We start from the raw sequence: 27,612 nt of genomic DNA, 5'->3' as shown, positions 1-27,612 counted from the left end.
CAGGAGAAGCGCATCTTGCACTCATTCAGGATTAATCAGGTGCCTACGACTGAGACAGGCACCAGGTTAAGAACTGGGCCCTTGGCAGTGGAAAAAAAACAAAACCCAAATCATTGCCCTACTGGAACCTACAGCCTAGGAAGGGGGATACATAAACTTATGTTTGTTCTTTTTTTTTTTTTGGTCTTTTTTAGCCATTTCTTGGGCTGCTCCCATGGCATATGGAGGTTCCCAGGCTAGGAGTTGAATTGGAGCTGTAGCCACCGGCCTATGCCACAGCCACAGCCACGCAGGATCTGAGTCACATCTGTGACCTACACCACAGCTCACGGCAATGCCGGATGCCTAACCCACTGAGCAAGGCCAGGGATCGAACCCGAAACCTTATGGTTCCTAGTCGGATGCGTTAACCACTGAGCCACGATAGGAACTCCGCTTTTTTTCTTTTTTTGGCCGATCCACAGCATACGGAGTTCCTGAGCCAGGGATCAGATCTGAGCCACCTTTGTGATCTATGCTGTAGCTGCTTAACCCATGGTGCAGGGCCGGAGATCTAACATGCGTCCTGGCACTGCAGAGACACTGCTGATCTCACTGAGGCACAGTGGGAATTCTTGAGACACATAAATCAAAAAAATAAAGATCCAATATTCTTTTGGATTTGCCCTGCACCGTGGGTTAAGCAGCTACAGCATAGGTCACAACTGTGGCTCAGATCTGATCCCTGACTACTCAGCCATAAAAAAGAACAAAATAATGCCATTTGCAGCAACATGGATAGAACTAGAGACTCTCATCCTGACTGAAGTCAGTCAGAAAGAGAAAGACAAATACCATATGATAGCACTTATATCTGGAATCTAATATACGGCACAAATGAACCTTTCCACAGAAAAGAAAATTATGGACTTGGAGAATAGACTTGTGGTTGCCAAGGGGGAAGGGGAGGGACTGGGAGGGACTGGGAGCTTGGGGTAAACAGATGCAGAATGCTGCCTTTGGGATGGATTAGCAATGGGATCCTGCTGTGTAGCACTGGGAACTCTGTCTAATCAATTTCAATGGAACACGTAATGTGAGAAAAAAGAATGTATACATGTATGTGTAACTGGGTCACCATGATGTACAGTAGAAAAAATGTATATATAAACAAATGATAAAAAAAAAATAAAGAGATGGGAAGTGGTCAGGATGCTTTGTTAAATAGGATCATCTGGGAAGGCTTTTCTGAGGAGGTGAATTTCAACAAAAATACTTTGGAAGTAAGAGAAGCTTTGCCTCCACTGTCCATTTGCTTTAAGCCTTGGCTGAGATTTTTAAGGCACTTCATATTTCCAAAAGAACATTTTTCGAAAGGGGTTCATGTTACTTTTATTAACTTGGCTTTAGAATTTTTATTTTACTAGGCAATGAATGAAAACGGGATTGAAAGATAAAATATGAGCAGACGCTTTCATGGAGAAGCTAGCTGTGAATAGGGGTATATGGGTGTATGACTGGGGGAGCCAGTTTATTCATTTTTAAACGTGTTTTAGATTTTCCTCCGTAAATACACATTTCTTTTATAACAAAAAAACCTTAGTTTAAAATAATTTTATTTTGTCATTGGCAAAATGCTATAATACATTATGTAAATTATACACATTTTTTTGTATGAAATTACAATGTAAAATGTTTCCATGGGTAGTTAAGTGAAAGAACCAAATATTCAGGTTCTTTCAATATTTACCAATATTTAGGACATCAAACCTTAATTTTTCTGAAGTATTTTTTCATATCCAATGTTATTAAGGGTTTTAAGATTGGATTCCACATGTTCCAAAGACTCCACTAATTCTATATTCATTTCAAAATCTTTTTTGGAATGCCTTACTCTGCTTTCGATAGAAAATTTCCAGATTTTATCTGGTTTTAATGCCATGCTCTGTCCCCTTAATATACAGGTTTTGCTAAATACATTTGCTCTGACCTCGTCATTGTTGATATTAAAACCTCCATAAATTCTCTAGTTGGCCAGTAAAATTAATTTTTCCTTTATTTCTGTATATTCTTCTTTCACCCTCATATAACTCACTAATCTTTAAAAACAAAAAACCCTGACAAATATTTACTGCAAACCTATTTTGTGCCAGGCACTGGCACACAAAAAAAGTATGTCTTCCTACATTGAGAATATTAGTGACAATTTCAGATGAGGTTCCGAGAGGTTAGGTCTCATCCAACTCTGCTGATATTTGATAAAGAAATGAACCAGGGCTTGGTTCTAAGCTCTATATTCTTTCCACCATATACTAGCTGTTTCAACTATTTAAAGAAATAGACAACAATAAAGGAGTTCTTTGAATATACTCCTTCTGTGTTGGTTTAAGAAGTGGGACATATATAAAAAGAATTCCTTGTCTTTGAGATTTTTAAGCATATTCTGAATAAAAATATCCAAAACTGTAATTAAAGTCATGGGGAACAGAGAATACTGATTTTTGAGGGGCTAGAGGCGGAGATAATCATAGAGTTTTACATTTTTGAAAGTGAATGTAGGTTATGCAACTGCAGAAACAGAAAAGAAAAGCTTAGACTGTCTTAAAATTCTATTCAGTAGAGGGCGGTAGTGTATACAAAATGAGAGGCATCTCAAGGAAAGAAAAACTAATCAAAGACACTTCCCCACAATGATTACTCCTAGTCCCTCTATGGGTTCCCCTCTTTCAGTGTGGTTAAACCTAAGGTGAAATGAAGAACAAACATCTGATTTTTTTAGTGCATTGGGCTAACTACTCAAAATGGGGTAGAATCTGCTTTAGAATTAATTTTCCCACCAGGATGTATTAACCTAGTCCTTTTGATATCATTGTCTGCCTATGACTATGACTTCTTGCTATCATATTTTCTTCTATTAACCATCACTTAAAAATTACCTATTGTCGTGAGGGTTGTCAGGCATCGGTTTGGAATAGGTACCAAAGCAAGGCGTTTGAAATAGTTACCTCCAGAATGCTTGGGACAACAGGGCTCCCCTTGTCTGCTGGAGGACAGGTGCCTCAGCTATCATTCTGACTCGTTTCTCCTCGTGGAGAGAACACTTTTACTTAGTAATAGCCTTTCCGTCAAATGTAGATTTTTTGCCTTTCCAAAATATACCCAGAAGGAAAGAAAATATTTATATTTTTACGTAAAATATGTGATATATATGCATATATCACCTAGAAGTAAACACTACTGGGTTTTTATAAATGACTGCCAGATAGTAATTTTCTTCATAGTAATTTAAACATTGTCCACATGTATTTTCCAATTAATTGATTTAGAGGACTTTGGGGGGCTCACTCTAGCCACAGTGCTGCTAAGGTCTCTTTTGAAGGACTTATAAAGAAGACTCTCAACTCACAGACATAGAAACAAACTTAGGGTTACCAAAGGAGAGAGTAGGAGAGGGGAGGATATCAATTAGGAGTTTGGGATTAATGTATTCAGGCTACTAAATATAAAATGCTATATATAAAACAGGCCCTACTATATAGCACGGGGAACTATACTCAGTATCTTGTAATAACCTATGATGGAAAAGAATCTGAAAAAAGAATATATATGTGAGTGTGTGTGTATACATAGATTGAATCTCTTTTCTGTACATCTGCAACTAACTCAACATTGTAACTTAACTTCAATTAAAAAAAGTAAGACTCCCTTGGGTGGCGCACTTCTGGGGGTGACTGGATGTGATGCACTGGCTGAAGTACTTCAGGAAGATGGTCTCCCATGACACATGGTGTGCACAGGCCCCCAGGAACCCACCTGGAAGTCAGCTGTTACTGAGCCCCCGCAGACGTCAATCAGCTCCGTCATGTCATAATAGGCATCAAATGTCCAGACGCAGCTCTTGAGGTTCAAGTGTTTGTAGAGCTGGATGGTCTTGGGCTCCCGCACACTGGAGTCAAACTGGAAGGGGCGGTCGTAGCCAGGGCCCAGGGCCGTGCTGTCGTAGACCCGGTCGTCCAGGAACCCTGCCTCTGCGGGGGCGAAGGAGCAAGGAATAGTAACCCAGTCTGTGGACTTGCCTTTCGCCAGCTGCCCAGGAGCTGGGCAGGGACAGCGGATGCGTCCCGTTGGCATCAAGAGAGCTTTCCTTCCGTCTGAGCCTACTGATAGAGCAGCCCAGGTCTCCCCACACTGGCTCGCTGGGCCAGAAGGCAAGGGGACCTTGACAACTTCCTGTTGCCACATGTTAAATAGAGTGACCAGCTGCACAGACAGAGGCTGCAGGAACCAGGGAAGAAAAGATGAACAGATAAGACCACATATGAAGAAGCCAGGGCTCGGTGGCCCTGAGAATCTGGGCCAAGCAAATACTCTGAAGCTTTGCCTGTCACACCTGGCCAGGATGTGTGCTTCACAACCAGTCTTTTTTTTTGCTTTTTAGGGCTGCACCTGCAGCACATGGGAGTTCCCAAGCTAGGCACCAAAAGGAGCTACAACTGCTGGCCTATGCCACAGCAATGTGGGATCTAAGCCGCATCTGCGACCTATACCACAGCTCACGGCAATGCCAGATCCTTAAGCCACTGAACAAGAGGCCAGGGATGGAATGCGTGTCCTCGTGCATACGAGTTGGATACTCAGTTTCTGCTGAGCCGCAACAGGAACTCCCCACAACCAGTCTTTGAAGAAATGGATTTACTACACAGAAAATCTGTTGATGAATTATTATGTTTAAGACCGATCTTTAAAAAAATTATGGAGAGCCAGCAAACAAACCTCTGACGACCTCCCCCGCCTCCTATGGTTTTTGAACTCTTGGAGAAAAAAGTCTTCATTTTGTGTTAATGAGTAAATAGCTCCCTAATGATGCTTGACTAAACCTCCCCTCCTATAGGCAAGAATTATTGGATCAAATGCTGCCAAGCAACTGAACTATTCTAAATTACTAAAGACCTTATGCAGCAGAGAGCTGGATACGGATACAATTTTAGAACACCAGGGTTCAAATTCGTGTAGTTCGCAGAACAACTATATTGTTCTGAAAGTGCGGATGCATTTCTCAGATTGTCTGAGAGCAGCGCCCAGCCCCCTGTTCCAAAAAGATTAGGGTCTCAGTGACCATGTACTGAATTTAATTGTGTTTAAGTAGGAAGCAGTGCAAACTTTCAGCCTAGAAACAGTCTTTCTTGCACTATAAAGAATGAAACTTTCATCTATAGCATGGTGATTTATGAATCATTTACACTCCACTCATTTCTACTGTATAAAGACCATCCCTGCCCAAAGTGAGGCTTAATGAATATGGAAGAGCACCTGAATGCTTCTCCATCTTCAAAAAACACTGTTACAGGATTCATCTGTGGTGAATGGAGGCAGTGCACAGTTCACATGCACTTGCTAAGGTGAATGGAAATGGACAGGCTTCTTTGTAACGTAAGATGCCTGCGGTGGGGAACACGGAGGTGCATGGCCTCATCTGTCAGCTTTGCTGTGGCTGCGGAGCCCAAGGTCACGCTCTAGCTCAAGTGTTGGTGTCCAGTGACTGAGCAAAGTGGGGTAGAAAGGTCTGTCCGCTGGGGCTGAAGTAGGACAAGTGGGATGGATGGGCTCTCCTCAGGGCTCCCGGCAGAGCTGGTGATGGCTTGCTCGTCCCATTGCTTGCTAACTACCCCCCGATCCCGCCTGATCCTGCCATCCTCGCCTCCTTTTAGGAGATGCTGATCCCTAATAAACAGCTTGCACCCCAAACTCCACCTCAGCTCCTGCTCAAGGAGAACCACCTTGCAACATCTAACATCTGCACTTGAGCTTTCTAAAATGCCAAGACAGTGGAATTCTAGAGCACGGATCCCAATAGAGGAGAAAAAACGAACTAAAATTTACCACGACGGGGGCTTTAAAAATGTTGATGCATTCCAGCCCCAGATTGGTAGCAATTGTTATCCTCATGGTATAGATAAGAAAGCACCTGGCTCAGAGAGATCCGCTATTTGTGTTCAGTTGTACAGGGAATGGAATAAGGACTTGAACCTGTCAGCTTGATTCCGGGTCCTTGTGTTTTCCTACTCACTTCACTGTCCAAGCTGCCTCTGCTTGGCTGCTTGCTAAGGAGGACATCCACTAGTCATGCAGATGTTGAAGACCAGAAAACACGAAAAGCAGGGTTCACTTAGCCGTATCCCTAAGGGTCACTGCACGGGGCCGGGCAAACCAGCAGGGCACCCTTCCCTCACCTGAGATGCCTCTCAGGTCCCGGGTGGTGACGAGGTTGGAGCAGACGTGCTGGTGTCTGTAGATGGACTCGGAGAGTAGAAAATGCAGGTTGTGCAGCGGCATGGTGGAGACAAGCGGCAGCATTCCATCCTGGTGCGGGATCTGCACTGAAATGTGGATTCTAAGAGGACAAAGGGTGGGAAGAGGTGCTTACTCAGGTGCCCGCTCCCAGCAGTTAACGGGTACATGTCTTTCTCATAACTCAACTGGTCTCCACCAGGGAATCTACCAATTTGTTTCCTGAAGCTTCCCATGGAGGGTTTCTCTCTGAAGGTGAGGGTCTGATGTACAGGTAGGGCTAGCCCATCCCCCACATTCCACCCCCGCCCCCCCGCCCTGAGGAAGGGGATCCTCCAGACTCAGGACTGATAAAAATTGCGAATCCTAGATTTTTTGTGTGTACAAGAGAACATCACAACCACAAATGACCTTATAGCTTTCTTCTGCTTTAAATGGGAAGCTTTGTTTCCGCATGAGCTGAAGCCCTGTGACTAATGCAGGTACTGCTGCCCTTCTCTGTCACCGGGAGTGTCTGTGGAGGTTGGGTAGGGTTTGGCACATATTTTTTTTTTAAGTATTTGTGCCCAAAAGACGTCACTGAGCTCTTAAACTCTAAGGCCAGTGTCCCCACCTGGAACATATCTTAGAAATAGTAATATCTCACTACTCATAGGTCTCTCCTCAAATGAAAGAGTCTTTCCTCCTCTCTCTCTTTCTGCACGTTCCAGCAAGGCCACCAGCGCTCACTGGCCTCGGTCTGCAGTCAGCTCTCTGGAGCTACATTCTTCAGGATTTGAGTTGCCTTTGTACCAGGAAATCTGTGACTTATTTATATGGTTGCTTTTTCTTGTAGGTTTTCCGACTCTGTTTATCTTGCCTCCCCACTAAGAGGGCAAAGGACCATTTCTTTCACTTTTTTTTTGTTTGTTTGTTTCTTTAGAGCCTGTAGTATACAATTCTAAATAAAATACGACTTAATAAATATTGGTTAAGAGCGCAACACCACAGAACTGTACTTAGAGGCTGCATTTTTTTTCTTTGTACAAGTTTAAATTTTCAGCATGTTTATTGAGGGTGCGTTTTGAATTTCTGCAGCAATCTCTCAGAACAAGACCCATGGTTTAAAGAGGAATCCAAACCTTGGAATATAAACAGGATGGTTCTTTCACTAGGAAGGGGTCAGCAGTAACCCCAGGCACTTCCTAGTTTCTTCTTTTTAACAAAAATCAACCTTATTCTGCCAGGGAAAAAGGAGGATTTGCATAGTCTTGGCTCCACATTCAAATCTGTTTTTTCATGCAAATGAACCCCTTTCTCTGAACTTGGTTGCTCATAGAGGCACGCACTTACATACTATGAGGTTTATGAATGTGTACAACATATGCAAATTCTCCTCTTTTTTTTTTTTGCTGTGCAAAAATGAAAGTATCCATCTTCCATCAAAATCGTGACGGCATAGGAAAAAAAATAAAAGCACATCTGCCCAGTGACTTACAATTTACACAGTGTTATTACTCATTTGTTCACTAGATATTTAGCGAGTGCCTCTTAGGTGCCAAGAAGCCCTATCTTAGGGCAGAGGGGTTACAAAATAAATAATCATGGTCCCTGCCATCATCACCTCTTGTGGGGACAGAGAATGAATAATGATCATGACTGAGGGAGGCAGGCACTGATGCCGGAGAAGCTGGAAGGAAGAGCTCCCAAATTAAATTGGGGGAGGTGATGGAAAAGTTCCTAGAAGAGATGCCCTGGGCTAGGATAGTGGGACAGTTGGATTTATCACCACTGAGCGAAAGGGGGCGGGGGGAGAGTGGGAGCCAGGAGCAGCCACAGGGTGGAGGCATGGCACCCAAGCCAGTTTGAAGCCCTGGGTGATGCTCTGTGAGTGGACCAGCAGGTGACAGTGACAAGGTGGGGAAATGAGTCTAGGGAGAGAGGCAAACGGCCAGATCTTAGGGGGCCTTCAGAGAACATAAACTTTATCTGAAGCACTCATCGCCGCTCTTATTTTATAGAAGCATCACTCACTGATCTGTCCCACCCAGAAAACATGCTAAGCATAGCTGGAGATTATCGCTGTCGTCTCTTTGTGGAGGCCGCCTCTTGCCTGACCTGTTGGGATGCTCCTTGTGTTTGACATCCAGGTATTTCAAGGTCGCGATGAAGGACTGAGCCTGGAAGCCTCGGGCTGTACCAGCCACTACTGGAGTGTGGCAGATAGCACTGTCTGTTCCGATGGTAACAATGTTGCTCCTTAAGGGGGTCCCCGCATGGCCCACCTTGTCCACAGCCTTGGCCACACAACGGACATGGAACCTCCGGCTGAAGTAAATGCTGTCCAGGACCTACCAGGAAGAATCAGGCGCCTGAGAAATGTGTACACTACTTCAACAGCTCCTCACACGGTTTCTTCTGGATATGACACCACCCATTCCTGGGCCAAGGTAATCTGTGAAGACCATCCATCATCCATCCATCCATCCATGCACCACCTAAGTACTGACTTCCTACCAGGAGCCAGGCACTAGGGGCAGAGCAGTGAGTACTCATAGCCCAAGGTGGTCAGTCAGGCAATGGGTAAGTAGACAGAGGTGGACCAAGAGCCCAGAGATGACGGCTTCCCGGGGATGGTGCTGTTCTATTTGTATGTTAGGTTCCCCATCAGAACCACTTAACCGGTTTTCAGCCCTTCCAGCAAGACTGACTGGCCTCCAAGTCACTCTTGCTGAGGGCGAAGCGTCAGGACACAGAGGAAAGATACTTCTTTTCTAGGAGTTCTTAGTTTTCTTTCCTTCCTTCTGCTGTGCCCTCCCTCAGCTCCCACCTAATTATGACATGCCTTGCAAGGGGTACGCTAACACGCAGATGTGAGGCTGAGAACTTGGCTTTTGACACCTCCAGGCCTTTGAAAGTCTTTCTACTGATGCTTCCGTGCTCCCGGACATACAGAATCCATAAGAGTGCTTAACTCAGTCTAGGCAGAGGCCACATAGGTCACCAAAACCCTTTAGGTTATGAGACCATATGCATAGGGAAGCATGAAACAAGAGAAACTAATGAGTAGTTAGTCCTGTGTGCCGTGGACCTCCCGCAAAGCAGCCATCCAAACTTATAAATTCCACTCATGGAAACAATTTTCACTGAAGTCCATTAATAATTAAAGAAGATTTTTCCATTAAAATTTTTTTAATTAGCTGCCAACACTTTATTTATTTATTTACTTATACATGGACTTTGTTCAAAAGGGATCCGAGGCATCTACCAGAAATGCATACACTACGATGGTAGTAAATACATAATTGAAGAAATGAAGATAGGGCAAAGGAAACTGGGGAAAAAGTAGTAGTCGCCCATTCATTGCAAGAAGGAAGACTGAATTTTAAGGTAAAATCTTGGTATTTGGTACCTGTTAAAAATGTATATTTGGCTCTAATCAGATCAAATCCCTTTCATGGTTTTGTTGAACAAAGAATTAAATACTTAGGAAATGATAAGCTGTTAAGTCTTTCCATTTACATTTTTTAATAAAAAGAAGATAATTTAAATTTGATCTAGGTTAGGTGGCAAAAGAATTAATCGTCTGGCCTTTCCGAATAAGCTGTCAAAGACATTGGACCTGAGTGACCTGCTTTATCCAAAGGCTTTATCTTTACATCTCACGGCTTCCCCCGCTGTGACCCCACCCACCCGAGGCACTTAAAGTGAAAACAAACTGTGGGTCGAAGAGGGAAAAATCTGTAGGCTCTAAGCCGTGTCTGTGACCTACACCACAGCTCATGGCAACACCGGATCCTTAACACACGGAGCAAGGCCAGGGATCGAACCTGGGTCCTCACAGATGCTAGTCAGATCCGTTTCCACTGAGCCATGACAGGAACTCCAGACTCTTAACGTCACATAGTTAAAAACGGGCAGAATTGAGTTTGTAAACAGGCTGAGTACTAGCCTAGTTCTCTTTCTACTGCACCAGATCACCTCTTCTTATATGCAGGGATCAAAGACCGTGGGTGCACGTGCACTTGCTTATTTATTTTTATTCCACATGCCACGCAAAGACCTTGAGGAATTTCATAGAGCCAGAGTAACAGAGAAATGCCAGGTCTCTTGGCCCCAACCAGACCCAGGAAAGACCTACCATGTGGTTGACGCTGGTGAACGGCGTGTTGTCGGTGATGGTCTCAAAGGGAGAGCGGGCCCCGTTGCCATCAGTGGGGGCGGCCACTTCCCAGCTGAACTGCACAGAGGTCTGGTTGATGCCCGCCTCGCTGCAGCGCTCCTTCATGACGGCGTACCTGGGGAAATGGGGGTCGCACGGGGTGACACAGACCAGCGGGTAGCCTGGGGAGGGGGATTTCTTGACTCCCTCTTTGGTAACCTCTTCCACGTGGTCATAGTCAGCGAGAGTGACAACCTGCAGAGGAGCAACAAAGCTTCAGGCCAGGGTGGGGGTATAGGAAAGTCGGAGAATAAGGCTCCCTTCCCCAGAGATCCTCGAAAGCACTTAACTCCTAGGGATTCTTTAAAATATAGAAGTCTTAACAAGGCTTGTTCAGACATCTCTGAAAGACACTGCAGACCCTTAATGATGGAGAAGATCCTCTCCCCCTGGGTTAAGAGCTTTATTATCTTTTTTTTTTTTTTTTTTTTTTTTCCTTTTTCTAGGGCCGCTCCCGCAGCATATGGAGGTTCCCAGGCTAGGGGTTGAATCGGAGCCGGAGCCACCAGCCTACACCAGAGGCCACAGCAACTCGGGATCCGAGCCACAACTGCAACCTACACCACAGCTCACGGCAATGCTGGATCCTCAAACCACTGAGCAAGGGCAGGGATCGAACCCGCAACCTCATGGTTCCTAGACGGATTCCTTAACCACTGCTCCACGACAGGAACTCCCGAGCTTTATTATCCTATTGGTCTCGTTCCCAAATCGGAGCCCTATTCCCTCATGTGAAAGATACTGGCCTGCCCCTGTGCACTGTAACCAAAACCATATCATAAAAGGCAGTTTACTAAAGTTGCGTTGAATGGTTAATGGTACGCAGTTGCACATTTGGCAAAATAGATATAATAAAGGTAATACATTTCTTTCGTGGTCTAAGAAGAGACACATTTGCAAATGATCCTTTTACTTTAGGAGTCAGGGGAGGTTATCAGACTTATTTGGACTGCTTCATTATTTAACCCAGTTTAACCAATGGGTTAATTCCCTTGGCCACTCCAGGCATTTTCCTCCTAACTGTAGAGTTGGCCCATTCATCCTGTTCGTCCCCAAGCTGAGAGGCTGGGTGGTACATTTCTGCAGACACTTAGTTCTCGGTGTGTGGTGAGCATGTAAAATAATAGATATGGGGTAGTAGCATTTTTTTACTCTTCAAGGTCCCACCAAAGAAATGAGAAGATCAGTTGTATTGTACTTTCTGTCTTTATCAGATTAAGGCATCAGCATGGCTTGGTCTCACCCTAATCTCAAAATAATGTTTCTCATCCTTGGCACAATTGACATTTGTGCCAGGTAACTCTGCTGCTGGGGCATCGTGGGACATTTAGCAGCATCCCTGCCCTCTGGGTGCTAATAGCAGCAAGTGTGATGGTCATGACAACCACAAAGGTCACGAGACATTGCCACATGTCCCCTGGAGGTGATGGGAACGAGGGGTTTGGGGAGGAGTGCTCGCTCTTGGTTGAAAACCACTGTGTCAGGAAAATGAAGACATGCAGCACTGCAAGTCCTGCCTATCAAATCACTAAGTCGTAAAAGCAGCGATCCTTTGGGTTGAGCAACTCACAATGGGTGGTGCTGGCAGGATGAGACTCCCGGCCGCCTCCTGGTCTAGAATCGTCACTGTGGCAGTGGTCACGTCACCAAGAACTGCCTCCACTGGGTCATCTGGGCCAAGGACTACGGAGAAAGACTCATGCCATTCCCGGTCTTCATTGGACAGGATCTCGACTTTGAAGAAGATATGATCCACACCTTGGCCAAGGACGGAGCAAAGAGAGGAAAGGCCCTCATTAGTGACCCACTTAAGTCAGGCTTCAGGTAAAAATATGCCCTTTCCTTTCAAAAGTTTGCTATAAATGCAGGGGCTGCTAATCACTTTAGCCCCATCTCAAGTGAGGAGGAATCTGTTTTACAGGCCAAATTCCACCTGCAGTGGAGGCTCCGTATTGCAGATTTACTATTCAACTCTATATGAGGATTAATAGCCCTTGTCTGACACTGGCTGGCAGTAATAAAAATCTATGATCCAAAATACACTCCATCCTGGTTATGAGACTTTTTACTTAATTTTTCTTTCCCCTTTACACTTAGGCATGAGCCCCTGTGTAGCTGGGAGGGCTTGTACACAGAGATCCTTCAAAACGGTCTCCCAAGAAGCAATAGCTCAGAGGCTACCCACCAAGCGCATGTCTGCAAAGACGACGAAGTAAGGTTTGGCGGCTTGGCATGGGAGGGTTAGAGCCCAGAACAACCCCCTTTTCTGTAAAGCTGTTCTTGGAAGGTGCAGACACCCCCGGCAATAGTTAAGGTCTCCTTCTTCCCCTCCTATAGACATCTGGGCTGGGTTACTTCCAAGCCCTACCTTCCCCCAGATCCTTCTGCAGAAAAGGAAAAGGTTAAGACACTCGGAAGAGAGGTCCTTGTGAGGGTGTGGAGGAAGCGCCTCCTCCTTCCCTCTAAACACCATCCAGATGCATGTGGAATGGAGCTGAAAGCCCTTTGAAACTCCAGGAGGTGTGACAGGGACATACAGAGGTGCCCCTCCATGTCCAAGGGGGTCCTTTTCTCCCTCCACTTGCCAAGACATCTCTGAAGAGGACTTGCATCACTCTCACCCACTTCTGACTCCATCTAAGCCAGCCTTTTCTCCTTGCACTGCTCCAGAATGTTCTGTGAAAAAGCCTAGCATGCAACTCAATTCCTCTGTCTCATACCTTCCATGAAATAAATGCATCAGGCAGTTAAGCAGCTAGTTGGGACCTGAATCCCATCCTTCTCTCTTATCCTGACTCATCTGCATAGCATATCCTAGTAGATGTTAAACCCCTTGAGCACGGAGCTTTGTCCTTCTGGGTTTAGTGATCCCTGAAGCACCCAGCACTGTGGTTTGTCCCAATGTTTGCTGAAGGATACTGTCATGTATATGCTTAAAAAATCAAATGCTCCGATTGCTCAATCGAATCATAGGCTAACAATTAAAAAAAGAAAAAAATCCCTTTTGAATGAGCCAAAATGCGTAGGATGTTCTAAAGTAAGGCACTTCTTTTTCTTTTTCCATGCCATTTTTGCTCACTAAAAATTTTAAAGACTCCTACAAATCAAAGGTGTGCTTACTAAATAACTTTGTGCTACTGGAAATATATGTCTTTCATTTTTCTGCTCATTCCTTTCTTCAAATGTAAGATTTTGCCTCTCTTTTCTCTTCCTTTCTTTTCTTTTCTTTCTTTTTTTTTTTTTTTTTGGTCTTTTTGACATTTCTTGGGCCGCTCCCGAGGCATATGGAGGTTCCCAGGCTAGGGGTCTAATCGGAGCTGCAGCCACCAGCCTATGCCAGAGCCACAGCAACGCAGGATACGAGCCGCGTCTGCAACCTACACCACAGCTCACGGCAACGCCGGATCGTTAACCCACTGAGCAAGGGCAGGGATCGAACCCGCAACCTCATGGTTCCTAGACGGATTCGTTAACCACTGCGCCACGACGGGAACTCCTGCCTCTCTTAATAAAGTAAAAAGCACAACTTGGATTGGCACTCAATTACCAGGACTGAACTTCAGGACTCGGCTCTTTGGGTAATAATCCACACCAGACTGGGCTGAGCCGTCCCGCGTGCTGCAGCGAACCTTGGATGTTCTGTTCTGATCCCCTCTGCGGATCACCTTGATGTTAAGAAGGGCTGTGGCATCTGGCCCCGAGGGTTCCCGGACTTGGTATGCAGCTTCTTCAAACTCAATGGTGGGGGCTAAGGAAATGAGGTTTAGGAAAACAAGAGCAGGTTGAAAAAGTGAAAAAGAATTCCAACTCCCTTGAAAACACCTTGTAATGACAAGCAGGAATTTTTCACATGCGTTAACAACACAAAGGCAAACGGGCTTGAAGTCATAAAAATCAGTCAGTATTCACCCCTTAGCAATACTTCGGAGAAAGGAATTTATTTGTGATTCTGCAAGTGTTGTTTCTCACATATTTCTTATTACAAACAATATAATGGGGGAAATATTTTTAAGTACTTGGAAATGCTTGCCGTCCAAGTTTCCATCTAGGCATTACAGCTCACAGCAGGTTTTTAAACCTGAAGAATTTATCATGGAATGGAGACACAGTAAGTCCTTGATAAATACCTATTGACTGATTGCATGAATCAACTCTTTTTCATTTATAAGATATGAGTTTCACTTAAAACTGCTTACATTTATTCACCAAATTCATCTCTTATCTTTGATCCTCTGAATCCTCCTTCCCCTCATCACCCCACCCCACCCAACCCCACGTTTAGCTTTTCCTAACTTCTCACAGGTTATTTAGTTAAGAATGTGTAATTTTAGGAGTTCCCATGGTGGCTCAGCAGTAATGAACCCGACTAGTATCCATGAGAACCTGGGCTGGATCCCTGGCCCCGCTCAGTGGGTTGAGGATCTGGCATTGCCGTAAGCCGTGATGTAGGTCACAGACGTGGCTCAGATCTGGTGTGGCTGTGGCTGTGTATCGACCCCTAGCCTGGGAACTTCCATACGCCACGGGTGCAGCTCTTACAAAAATGTGCAGTTTTAGTGACTGGCTACAAGGATAATTCAGGAACACAAAGTTTCCTAACACAATCTGATCTGAGGCACTATTCTCATTGCTATGAAATGATTCATTGTTGTTGTTGTTTTTTTTTTTTTATAGCAAACTACGCTTTGTTTTGTAGTATGTTCTCAAGGGGACGGGGAAGGTGTAGTGGTAGAGAGAGTGAGATAAAAAGATGGAAAAACTGGGAGCAATTACAAATCTTATACCATTTAAAATACATTATAGACTTTTTCAGAAATATCTGATGTCTCTAGGTTCAGTTCCCTCTTTCTCTCTCAGGAAGTCGATGCTTCCTAGTTGTAGAAGATAAGCCTCGTTGGAGACGACAAAGGTTTTCGTATGTCTGCTTTTTGAAGCTGAGGTGTCACTGTACACAGCGTGAAGTTGTTGCCTCTCTGAGGCTCAGTCGCTGGGTTTTCTGTGTGAATAGGAGAGCTTGACTTCAGGGTCTGAACCTGAGTCTCTTTGGGTAGAAGCTAGTTCAAATTCGATGCTGGCTTTTTGGATGTTTTTCCAATGCCCAAATTAGCCCCTGTTTTTATATTACAAACCCTAAGAGTCCCACTGACTCATGTAGATTCCAGAACTAATAAAATAAGGTTCTTCATGCAGCTGTGTAACTAAAAGCGTAAATTATATAATTTGCTGAGGTTCAATGTCTTTACCTATAATACAGGGATAATAACACTTACCTCAGGGGCTACTGTCAGGATGAAATGAAATGAAATAATATAATATGCTTAGAATGATTCTTGGGATAATATAGGAACTATTCAATGAAAATAGCTATTACTATTTGTAGTATTATTCTCCATTCATTAAAACACCTATTTGAGTAAAACAATGACGTCCTTATTTGAAACAAATTTTGTTTTCTCTGGCACCTGGGCCACTCCTTGCTAACATCTGACTAAAGAATTTAAGCTTTCTTAGGTTAGGAGGCCAAATCAATTAGAGAGAACTGAGAAATTAGACCTTTCCAGGAAGGTGGCAGTGTTTTAAATCAGTTCATTGGATTCAACTGATTCTGATTGTATTTCCAATCTTGCTCCTGAATTGCAGTGACTTAAACAGTTTTTATTCTCTATCTGCCTCAGTGTCTCTGTCCTAAATTTTAACCATACTCATTCCTTATCTCTTGGCGATGTGTAGGGAACAATATAATTAAAAATATTGGAGCTCTGGAGTTCCCGTCGTGACTCAGTGGTTAACGAGTGCGACTAGGAGCCATGAGGTTGTGGGTTCGATCCCTGGCTTTGCTCAGTGGGTTAAGGATCTGGCGTTGCCATGAGCTGTGGTGTAGGTCCTAGATGCAGCTCAGATCCTGCACTGCTGTGGCTCTGGCGTAGGCCGGCGGCTACAGCTCCTATTAGACCCTTAGTCTGGGAACCTCCATATGCCACGGGTGAGGCCCTAAAAAGACAGAAAAAAAAACTGGAGCTCTGTAGAGGGGGATCATTTGCTGTAACGTTTTATATAAATATTCCAAGACTGTTATGGGTAGACACTTTCATAGTGCTTTCACCTATAATTATAGTATTGGTAAAACATCAGTTCATGCCCCATTGACCTCAGAACAACTAAAGGCAATCTCTCCTGTTACCATCTTCATCGTTGGATATGGTGACGGTGGCCACGTTGTTCTTTCCGACTCTGGCTCCACTCCAGTGGTTCCCAAGAGGGTGGCTGAGGTAGACCCTGAACTGTTCTTCAGGCTCAAACATGGAGTCATCATGGATATAGACAGTACAGTTCTTCATCTAGAGTCAAGGGCACAAGACAAATGAATCTTTGCAGGAAGACAGCAATCATTAGCTTGGCTTTCCATAGGAAATGAGTTTTTCTTCTTTGCAGCCTCAAAGAGTCAACATAAATTCCAAAGGATCCAAACCATTTCATTTAGAAAACAGAATGTTTAAGTCTAACAGTTCATGCCTGAGTGGACCCACTTATCTGTGTATAAAATATTCCAAGCCATGTTGAGTTATTGGTCACAAGTTATGAATGACTAATGCAACAAAACAAATCACTAAGAAGCACCTGCAGAACATTTTGCCTGGGCTCACCTCCACATTTGTACATGTTATGATAGGTAGATTTCTGATGGAGTTTAACATATGGATTATACTTCCTGGAGAGCTGAATAATGTCCCTTTTTCTTTGTGAAAATTGAATAGTCCTAGAAAGCACTTGGAAAGGCTTCCTGCGAGGCTAAAGACACCTTGAAAAGCTGCAGAACTCCCAAACGGGCTGCCAAATGGTGTCTCATCTGAAAACAGCTGGGAACTGAATGTCTGAGAATTCAGTCTAAATCCCAGTTTGACGGAAAGAAGTCAAGTGCTTCCCAAACTGAATATTCTCTACTGAGGACTGTCTTCTTAAGAAAATACAAAATAAGGTCAGAACTCTTAGATAACAGAGCAGCCTTGATAGTAGAGTCATGTGGTTTGAAGTGTGATTATTTTTAGTTGAAACATTTAAAATTCACTGTACTACCATACTGCAAAGGATATATGGATAACAAGGTTCCCTGTCATACTTTCTAAATCCTACTAAACAGAGGGAAGATGTCTCTGGGGACATTTACATGTGGTTTGCTAACCTGGCTTTTAAGTTCCTGAAGCATGCCCCCTCCCGCCCCAATCACTACTACATCTTTCTTACAATAAGAATTTATTTATGGAAAGCATGAATTTAGTAATGACTCTTCAATATATCTTTTTAAAAAAGACATTCTAGTGAATGACAAGTTCCAAAGACATGTTGCTTAGCAAGACAAGAAGATGAAGATTCTAAAATGTGCTTATGAAGGATAGATTGCCATGTGGGTACCAGAGAGAGTATTAAGCTGTGTTTTCTTTATAATTTTATTAACTTACAAACTGTCTCTTGGATAGGCAGAGAATCTTCTTTTGAACTTAAAAACAAATACAGACATGCAGACTCAAAGCTGAAGATGACATTCACAGTACTTATGTGTGTTTTTTAACATGTGTTTCAACTTGCCACCAGTAAAATTCCCGTAAAATACATAACTGAGACAGAGCTTTTATGAGTCATGAATGTATCAAAGGCTGAGAGCCACAAAGAAAGAAGCTATTGCTTTTTTTGGTGGTAGAGATAAATGCAGGAAGAATTGGGGGTGACTCGGGATGGGTAAAGTTTTCTTAAGCTAAACTTTAAAAGAACTAATGATAAGGCAAAAATTTTTCATACATTTGAATATATCAAAATCGAAGATTTCCATTCACCTAAAAACACCAAGATCAAAGGTAATAGATAAGTGACAGAAAAAGAAACTTTGTTTCTAGGACCTAAAATGCCTAAAACTGGCAAGGATTAATATTAATAGTTAGGATTATTAATATTAAGGACTATTATTTAGAATACATAAGAAAGTATTGCAAACCAGTAAGAAAAAGATAGCAATTCAATAAAATAAGGAACAAAGGATGAAAGCAACACATTTCTATAAGCAGAAACTCAATGAACTAATAAGCATATAAAACAGTATTCATGAGAGAAATGCAAATTAAACTGAGATGTAACTTTGTACATAGCAGATTAGTAAAAACTGAAAGATGAATAATGCTAAGTGTTGAAGAGTTTGTAGGGTTTTAACAACAACCCTCATGTCCTGCTAGTGACATCCTAGGAAGTATTCTGACGTTATTTTTTCAAATTAAGCACATTCATGCCCTGGTCCAAAAATGTTGCTGCTGAGCATGTATCCAAGGAAACTCCCAGACAGGCATGCCAATGGACATGCATGGGATTTGCACCAGAGCACTGATGGAAGGTGCCTGGGCACCACCCCTGAGGGGCCTTACTGTCTACTGCTGAGAGTGAGTGGGTAAAAGATAGTGAATGAACATCACAAAATACTATGCAACAGTCTGAAGCGAGAGATTAGAAGTACATATAAATGGCATGCACAGATATTAAAACGTATTGCTGAGTAAGCACGGTAAATGTTTGAAAAAGATATAACACAATAACAGTTTTATGAATTAAAGCTCATATACATCAAACAATACGCATTTTAAAAGACAAACACAAAACAGAAGATGCACATGAAACACAATCACTTGATGAGCTCCAAGATGGGGAGGGGAATGAGCTGCAGAATAGGGTGAAAATAAAATGAATAAATCAACCAAAGAAGAGAAGGGCCTTGACCTAACCAGTGGGGACTGTGTGCCTTGAACCAAGGGGTACAACCAACTCGACCATCTGACAATCAGATCCATTAATGGGGACATATGATTCCCATTCAATATCTGCTTTGGACACACACCGAGGTTGCAGGCTTTGATTTTGATGCAGCCATACTTAGTGACTGGAGTTTCTCAGGAGATCTTGTGTTCACCTGTGTTATTTTTTCATCAGATTGCCAAGAGAATACTCTGATGACTTGAATCTGCTCAACATCTGCCTGTTTCGTTCTGTACTATGGGTCCTATACACGGATGTATGTTGCCCTGGAACAAGAGCCCAGGTATTAGAGAAGTGTCTCTTCCCTCTCTAGGGAACACTAGTGAGTGGAGTGTGTTCATCTCCCATGTAATTTCAAATATGAGAAGTCCCCAGGCATTTGCTTCTGCTAAATGTCCAAAACGCTCTGCCTCATCTAAATATCCCAGCTCAACCAATGATGCAGGTATTGGCTTGTAAGTGGGAGACAAAGCAGACAGCCACATGGAAGAGACAAAATTGTTAAAAGCATGAACAACTAATCAGAAAATTCCTAGGATGTTCAGACTTTGTCTAAATGACTTCACTACGGACAAATAAAGGCACCACAGAAGGAGAGAATCTTATCTTTCAGTCACCATGAATCCACTTACTTTCTCCCCTTTGAGAAATGTGATCCGTGAAGAGTCTGCATTTCTTCTCTCCTCAAAGTCCTCCAGGACCTGAGCGGAATGGCCCTGCGTATAGCACCTCACTGACGACTCGTAGCTCAGGTCTCCACTCCGAACGATGGGCACATGCAGGACGCCCTCCTTCTCCTTCACCAGGAGCAACTCCTTGGCAAACTGCATGCTGGGCACTGGGTGAGCAGAAGGAAAGACCGAGGCACTGTTAGCGGGGAGGCTGAGGGAGGTGGCCGTAGCCCTCATGGACTCTCGGCAGCCACTTGGCAGGAAGGCTCCACTAAGGGCCATCAGAGGCTGAGAAATCACAGGTGGTAGGCAGATTTCAAGGCCTGGCTGCTGCTCTCAGGACAAGGAAACTTCTTGTGTAGAAGTGTACTGTGAGTGTAGTTCTAGCAAAATAGAATGAATCAAGTTTGCACCTGCTTTTGCTTGGCTTCGGGGTACAGTCGCCATCTCAAATGTGGACAGGAGATGCAAGTAGAGAAACGAGCCAGGTATAAGAAAAACCTGGATAGAGACTTGAGTACCCAGAAAAGTTCATGCTCCTTCTAAGGCTACAAAAAGGAAAACAGCAGTGCAAGCCTGATGAGACATGGTCGCTCACATTGGTCCTAAGCCAGGAAGGCAATAGGGAAGAGGGGGGACTCTGGTAAAGAGGAAAGAGCAGGTCATGTTTAAAGGGTGATGTCTCTCAGCTTCATACTTTTGTTGGCAGATCGGGTGTTCAACTGAGCCAGAGACCTGCATTTTTATATCTTCTAAACTTAAAAATAACAAGCAATTAAAATAGTAAAATAGTAAAAGTTCCATATGGGCCACACCTACTGAAGCCAAACAAAACACACCCACATGCTGAATCTGGCCAGTGGGCCCCAGTCTGTGGCCACTGCTGTAGGGTTACCTCTTCAGCGACTCACATGGCCTCATTTGACTTTAGGGAGGGACCATGGCCATGGTGGTTAAAAGCAAGGGCTTTGGAGTAAAATCAGTTTCCCTCCCAGCCCTGCTACTTATTAGGAGTATGATATAGGGCAAGTGATTAAGAGTTTCTGAGCCTTGGGGTTTTCTAATATGTACATTGGAAATGTTAATACCAAACTAGAATGATTGAGAGAATTGAATTTAACGAGATTGTGTATGCATGGTGCTCAGTACAGTATCTGGTACACACAGGCACTCAGACTTTGGTAGGAATTATTAGATTATGGTGTGTATTGCACCCTATCTCCAAGCTTCTCAATACAAGGGATCAGTTTTTCCTCCTTACTTCCTACAATGTCTTTGGTAATTAACACATGTCCTCTTATAAGATCAATATTTTGTTGACTGCCAGTTATTATTATTATTATTATTTTGCTTTTAGGGCTGCACATGCGGCATATGGAAGTTCCCAGGATAGGGGTTGAATCTGAGCTGCAGCCAGCAGCCTACACCACAGCCACAGCAACGCCAGATCCGAGCTGTGTCTGCGACCTACACCACAGCTCATGGCAATGCCAGATCCTTAACACACTGAGCAGGCCAGGAATCAAACCTGCATCCTCATGGATACTAGTCGGGTTTGTTTCCACTGAACCACAGTGGGAACTCCCAGTTATTATTTTCTTAATGGACATTATATAGAGAGGGAATTATTCATTCATATATCAAATTAGCCCTTGGAGCTGCAGGCAGCTGACCCTAAGCTATAGCCACCTATCTCCTGGCTTGTCCTGGATGTGCCCTAGCCAACCTGAAAGGAAGGAAGGAGGGCTGAGCACCAAGCTCTCAGCAAGCCAATATGCAGAAAGCTCTCTTTGCCTCCAATCTGCCCACTACTCAGGACTGTTGGCACTAGCAAACATAAAACATATCCATTATCAGAGCTACGCCCAACATTTCCCACTTATGACTAAAGAAAACACTCAGAAGACACCTCTTAAAAGAACGCCACACCTAAAAGAAGATGAATGACTTTGGCATCAGGCCCTGCGTGTTCCCCGTTTGGGGTTCTTTCCATCCAGGATAACCGTCTGTGCTGTTAAAATGTGGGCGGGAACAACGTGACCTTGTGTGGGAGGACAAGAAGGAAGCTTGTTGCCAGGTAAAAAGCAACACCAGCAAGAAAGCACCTCTGCTCATGGCAGATTATCTAATGCTTTGGATTGATTTTTCTTGCTGTCCGACAGGCATCAAGTGGAGAAGTTAAAAGCTAAAGTGGAAATGTTTGGGTTTTGTCATGCATTAATCAACCCCAGATTCCTCTTGCGATGTAAAAGACTCCTTTCTCTCTATGTGACTGATATTAACCCTTACTCCCATGCCTATCCACTGGAAAAAAAAAAAAAAAAAAAAAAAAGAGGAAAAGGGAAAGAAAAGAAAGAGAAGAGGGTGAATGCTTCTCATGACTGTCTTCTGGGAAGAGTCCCTGCTTTTAAGGAGCCCTGGTCCAGTGGGCGATTCAGGCAGAGACAATGGAAGGGCAATGGGTGGCTCCAGGGAGAGACACAGGTAGGAGGGTCATGGCTAACACAGAAAGGGTCCAGCCCGGGTCGGGCATTGTGTTAAGGGCTTCCGTACACGTCATATCCTGCCATCCCTTCCACAGCCCTATTGGGCACTGCGATCTCTATAGGGAGTAGGAGGGCGCTGGCCCTGGGGGTCGGTCATACCCGACTGTGAACCCCTTCTTTTTTGACATGGATGGGGCACATGAATGAGAAATGGAAACCACTCCCCAAAGGCTTCCAGGCTCCCAGTGGGTATCATGCACTACTGTCAACACCTCTTTGGGGACACTGACTGGTAGTTATCTCTTTATCTGTATAAGTCGTGTGTCCTGAAATAGATGGTGGGACCCTGCTCTCTATTCTTTTGGAACTCCCAGGGCTGAGAGCCAGTTTCAAGCATGGAAAGTGTCACCCAATGCTGTTACCTGCTAATCTCAGTAACTGACAAAGTGAGTGCAAACACCGACTGCCTGGAATGCTGTGGCCTCTCTATGGGTGACAGTTAAGTCTGCGATCTAGGAAAAATCTTGCCTTTGGTTCTTGGAGTTCATGAGTAGGTGGGACACAGTTCATACAGGCTGTTACAAGGCCTTTTTGCTTTGCTCATCATTCATGCCCATACCAAAGTCTAATTCCAGGTATCAGAGCCGAAGAGAAAGGAAAAAACAGAAAATGTTCTGAGATCACGAGCTACTTAGATGATTGAAGAGCCTGAAATCAGCCTAGTGGAGAAAGATAAAGGAAGCTAAGATCACTCTGGAAGGCTGAAAGCTGACTTTGTAAGCATTTTGAGTGACATTAAACATTGTTATATAGACGGCAGTAGCCAGCTAAAACCACAAGATGAAAAGTCAACATGGTAAAGTATAAAACCAGAAGGCTGCGAGTTCCTGTTATGGCTTGGTGGTTAACGAAGCCGACTATCATCCATGAGGACACAGGTTCGATCCCTGACCTTGCTCAGTGGGTTGGGGATTCCGTGTCGCCCTGAGTTGTGGTGTGGGTTGCAGATGCGGCTCGGATCCTGCGTTGCTGTGGCTGTGGTGTAGGCCGGCAGCTACAGCTCCGATTCGACCCCTAGCCTGGGAACTTCCATATCCGATGGGCGTGTCCCTAAAAAAATAATAATAATAACAACAACAACAATAATAAATAAAACAAGAAGGCTGGACTCACATAGAACAGACCTGGGTTTTAACTCTGGCTCCCTCATCTCTTCTTTTGATCTTCAGTTATTTGACCTCAGTTACACACGTTGGAGAGGATTAGCAATAATGTAATTAGAGAGCCTTCTACCCTAGAATGTGCACACTGAAGGGAATCAACCAAAGCCAGCAATTACTGAGGGGAAGGCAACCAACAGAAGTAAATGGTGAACACGCAATGGGTTACCGGCATAGGTTTGCAGATTCCTTCCTCTGGGATCATCTATGTTACTTCATCCTCATGTTACTTAGGTCAGCGCTTCAATGACGACTCATTTTTGTTCAAGTACCTGTCTGTGTCTATTCACTCCTGCACGTTACCCCCAGGATGGCCAGTGTTAGTTTCCTCAAACGAAAATCACACCACTCCTCTGCTTTGCAGAATCTGCTGTGACCCTTCACCGCCAAGTTCCTGACGCTGGAACATAAGACCACTTAGAACTTGACTCCAAGCTGACTTTCCACTCTATTTCCTTCCATTCACCTCCTGCTGGGCTCAAAGCAAAAGCAAGCACCTCAATGTTCTTCAGATTTGCATCTTGCAAAATGTTATACCTTACATATACTGCTCTCTCCCTTTAACAAAACTTGCTTTTATTATTCATTAAATTCCTACCACACCTGAAGACTGTGTTTCTGTATCACCTCCTTTGTGAAATCTAAGATTCCTCCACATGTAGTTACTTTTCAGTCGCCTCTGCCCTGCACTCCTGGATTCATGGCACTATTTGATCATTTAGCATAATATATTCTTTTTTTTTTTTTTTTTTTTTTTTTTTTTTTTTTTTTTGCTTTTTAGGGCCACACCCATAGCATATGGAGGTTCCCAGGCTAGGAGTCTAATCAGAGCTACAGCTGCCAACTTACGCCACGGCCACATCAAAACCAGATGCAAGCCCTGTCTGCGACCTACACCACAGCTCACGGCAACACTGGATCCTCAACCACTGAGCAAGGCCAGGGATCGAACCCGACGCCTCATGGCTCCTAGTCGGATTCATTTCCACTGTGCCATGACGGGAGCTCTCATAATATATTCTATTTTTTTCTGTTTGGGGGTCTGATCCTTCAACGAGACCTTGAGCTTCTTGAGGACACAGCCCAGCCAAGGCTTACGACAAGCATGCCTCATTTCATCACACCTCACTTGGCTGCACTTTGCAGATGCTATGTTTTTTTGTTTTTTTTCACAAATTGAAGGTTTGTGGCAACTCTGTGTTGAACGAGTCTCGGCGCCATTTTTCCAACAGCATTTGCTCACTTGGTATCTCTGCATTACATGTTGCTAGTGCTCTCAATATTTCAAACTTTTTCACTGTAATTATATTTGTCATGGTGATCTGTGATCGGTGATCTTTGATGTGACTACCGTAAAAGGACTACAATTTGCTGAAGGCTTAGACACTAATTGGCATTTTTTAGCAATAAATATTTTAAAATTAAAGGATGTACATTTTTAAGACATAATGCTATTGTACACTTCACAGACTACGAAATAGTGTAAACTTTTCTATACACTGGGAAACACAAAAATTTGTCTCACTTGGTTTATTGCATTATTCATTTTAATGTGGTGGCCTGGAACTGAACCCACAGTATCTCCAGAGTATGCCTGTGCATCTTTTTTGTGCCTGGCTGAGTGCCAGAAACATGACCGATTATTTCTGTCCCATACTTCTCTGTAAAAGGGTGTGCATGCCTGTCCTTAATGAAAACGGGAATGCATTTCAGTGTCACAGACGTGGACATTAAGGAAAAAACAGAAAGTGGGTCTGAGCCACCCGCTGGCATTCCCAGTGGCTTACCGTCCTGGAATGTGTCATTAATTGCAATGACAGCCTGGAAGGGTTTGGTGAGTTCGGCTCCTTGTGCTGAGCTGAGGAAAACCACAAACGTCTCCAGCCCTTCAATGACTGGATATTGAGTATCATCCAAGATTGTCAAGGTGCAATACTAGAAGAAAAATCAGGATGTCAACTAGACGTATTGTGGGGTTTATTTCACAACACATACACATACTGAAGCAGGAGGTTGTACACCTGAATCTAATACAATGTTATATGTCAATTATACCTTCATACATTTTTTTTAAACTAAAAAAGAGAGAAAAAGTCAAAGCAAATCTTACCTAATGCTCATCACCTAACATTCATTTGCCTTTGAGAGTTGAACACAAAGGCGATAACTTGCCTTTTTTTGGTGGTCTTAAAGCAAGTTTTTAAAATCCATAGAATGATAATCTCTTCATCACAAACCCTAGGTGTTTTGTTTCTAGATATTTACATCAGTCAAGCACAGTTTCTCTCCTAACTCTGTGGTGCTGGATATTAGATGATGAAAATGTCATTTGCAGTTTGTAGAAGAATTAAGTTTGTTCTTTTGGGGGTTTTTTGGTTTGTTTTTCGCCTTTTTTGCTTTTTAGGGCCACACCCACGGCATATGGAAGTTCCCAGACTAGGGATCAAATCAGAGTTGCAGCTGCCAGCCTACACCATGGCCATAGCAACGCCAGATCCAAGCCGCATCTGTAACTTATACTGCAGCTCGAAGCAAGGCTGGATCCTTCACCCACTGAGTGGGGCCAGGGATCAAACCCGTGTCCTCATGGATACTAGCTGGGTTGATAACCCACTGAGCCACAACAGGAACTCCCTTATTTGTTTTTGAAGAAAAGGAAGATAGTGATTTGGAAAGGGGAGTGTGGAGTCCTCCAGAGTCTGGAGAGCAGACCAGAGACGACATTAACCGACCCACCCGGCCTTTGACGTGTGAATGCGCACCTGCTCAGTGACACCTGGCCCGAACTCCACCTTCCTAGAGCTGGGAACGTAGTCAACTCCTGGAGTGGCGGAAGCTGGGTCCGAGGGCCGCGTTGCACACCAGACAGACGTGAAGGTGGAAAGGTCAGTCCCATGACGGATGACTGGAATCTTCACTGTGCCTGAATTGAGATTCATACATTCAATGGTCAACCTTGAACCAGAAAATGAGCGAGGTTTTCAGAACAGCGTCTTCCCTCACGGCAGCAGCAGCAGCTTTATTTATCCTGCCAGCTTGCCTAGCCCAACTTCGGCGATGCTTCTGTCTGCCCTCTGAGGAAGGCTGAGAAGTGTCACCACCGCTCTTAGTACTGACATTAAGAGCAAGAGCGGACCTGTACCATATGTCACTTGTAGGTAGAATCTAAAATATGACACAAACGAACCTATCTGTAGAACAGAAACAGACTCACAGACACAAAGAACAGACTTGTGGTTGCCAAGGGCGGGGGTGGGGGGGAAGGACAGACGGGGAGTTTAGGGTTAGCAGATGCAAACTAGTATATATAAGATAGAAAAACAACAAGGTCCTAAAAGCACAGGGAATTATATTCAATATCCTGAGATAAACCATAATGGAAAAGAATATGAAAAAGAATCTGTGTATATATATGTGTGTGTGTGTGTGTGTGTCTGGATCACTTGGCTGTACAGCAGAAATTAACATAACATTGTAAATCAACTATAGCTCAATGACAAGAAAGAGTGGCTATGGGGGAGGGCCCCTCATGGAGGTGGTGCTGGAGAGACAGCCCTCAGGCGCAAGTGGTTTCGTGGCTTCCCAAAGCCTGTTCCCAAAGCCTGTTCACAGCAGAGGAAGGAAGAACTCAAGAGGGGAGGGTCCGCTGAACAACATCTCGAGCCCACTTAGGCAGAAGAAACTCAGAGCTGGTGCCTCCAGCGGGGATGCGCTAGAAAATCGCCACTGAAGGAAGAACCAGCGAGAGGACTCTAAGGGGCCTGGAGTTGAACATTCCTAATTACATGGTCCTAACGGGGTGATTCCCCTATTTTATCTGAGTGGTGCGTGTGCATCATTACTTAAACCATGTGTGCCTACTGCTTATCTTAGGAATTAAGTTCATCTTCTGGCTGCTGTGACATCATGCTTTGGAGGGTCCTAATGATATATATGCAAAATATCAGCTATTTTCACAGTGAAGGTTAGACAAA

The 27,612-nt window shown here is 43.9% G+C and overlaps 1 protein-coding gene across 3 annotated transcripts in view; it reads right to left on the bottom strand.

Moving 5' to 3' along the window:
* FRAS1 (Fraser extracellular matrix complex subunit 1) overlaps positions 1 to 27,612 on the bottom strand; it is a 453,363-nt gene that overhangs the window by 21,170 nt on the left and 404,581 nt on the right. For all 3 annotated transcript variants that reach the window (XM_013978814.3, XM_084972579.1, XM_021100604.2), the window contains 10 exons: positions 26,401 to 26,561; positions 25,426 to 25,573; positions 19,894 to 20,099; positions 16,650 to 16,806; positions 14,016 to 14,216; positions 12,039 to 12,226; positions 10,388 to 10,663; positions 8,365 to 8,597; positions 6,210 to 6,370; positions 3,793 to 4,007 (listed from right to left, as the gene is read on the bottom strand). In XM_013978814.3, coding sequence (XP_013834268.3) covers positions 3,793 to 4,007; positions 6,210 to 6,370; positions 8,365 to 8,597; positions 10,388 to 10,663; positions 12,039 to 12,226; positions 14,016 to 14,216; positions 16,650 to 16,806; positions 19,894 to 20,099; positions 25,426 to 25,573; positions 26,401 to 26,561 — 1,946 coding nt within the window. The remainder of the gene's footprint in view (positions 1 to 3,792; positions 4,008 to 6,209; positions 6,371 to 8,364; positions 8,598 to 10,387; positions 10,664 to 12,038; positions 12,227 to 14,015; positions 14,217 to 16,649; positions 16,807 to 19,893; positions 20,100 to 25,425; positions 25,574 to 26,400; positions 26,562 to 27,612) is intronic.

Source organism: Sus scrofa, chromosome 8, assembly GCF_054392235.1.
Source record: "Sus scrofa isolate SSC_HxYL_T2T_F1_AM1 chromosome 8, Sscrofa_HxYL_maternal_Yorkshire_Landrace_v2.0, whole genome shotgun sequence".
NCBI classification, from domain to species: Eukaryota; Metazoa; Chordata; class Mammalia; order Artiodactyla; family Suidae; genus Sus; species Sus scrofa.
Note: the sequence above shows the minus strand (reverse complement) of the source record. Positions and strands in the feature narration are given on the sequence as shown.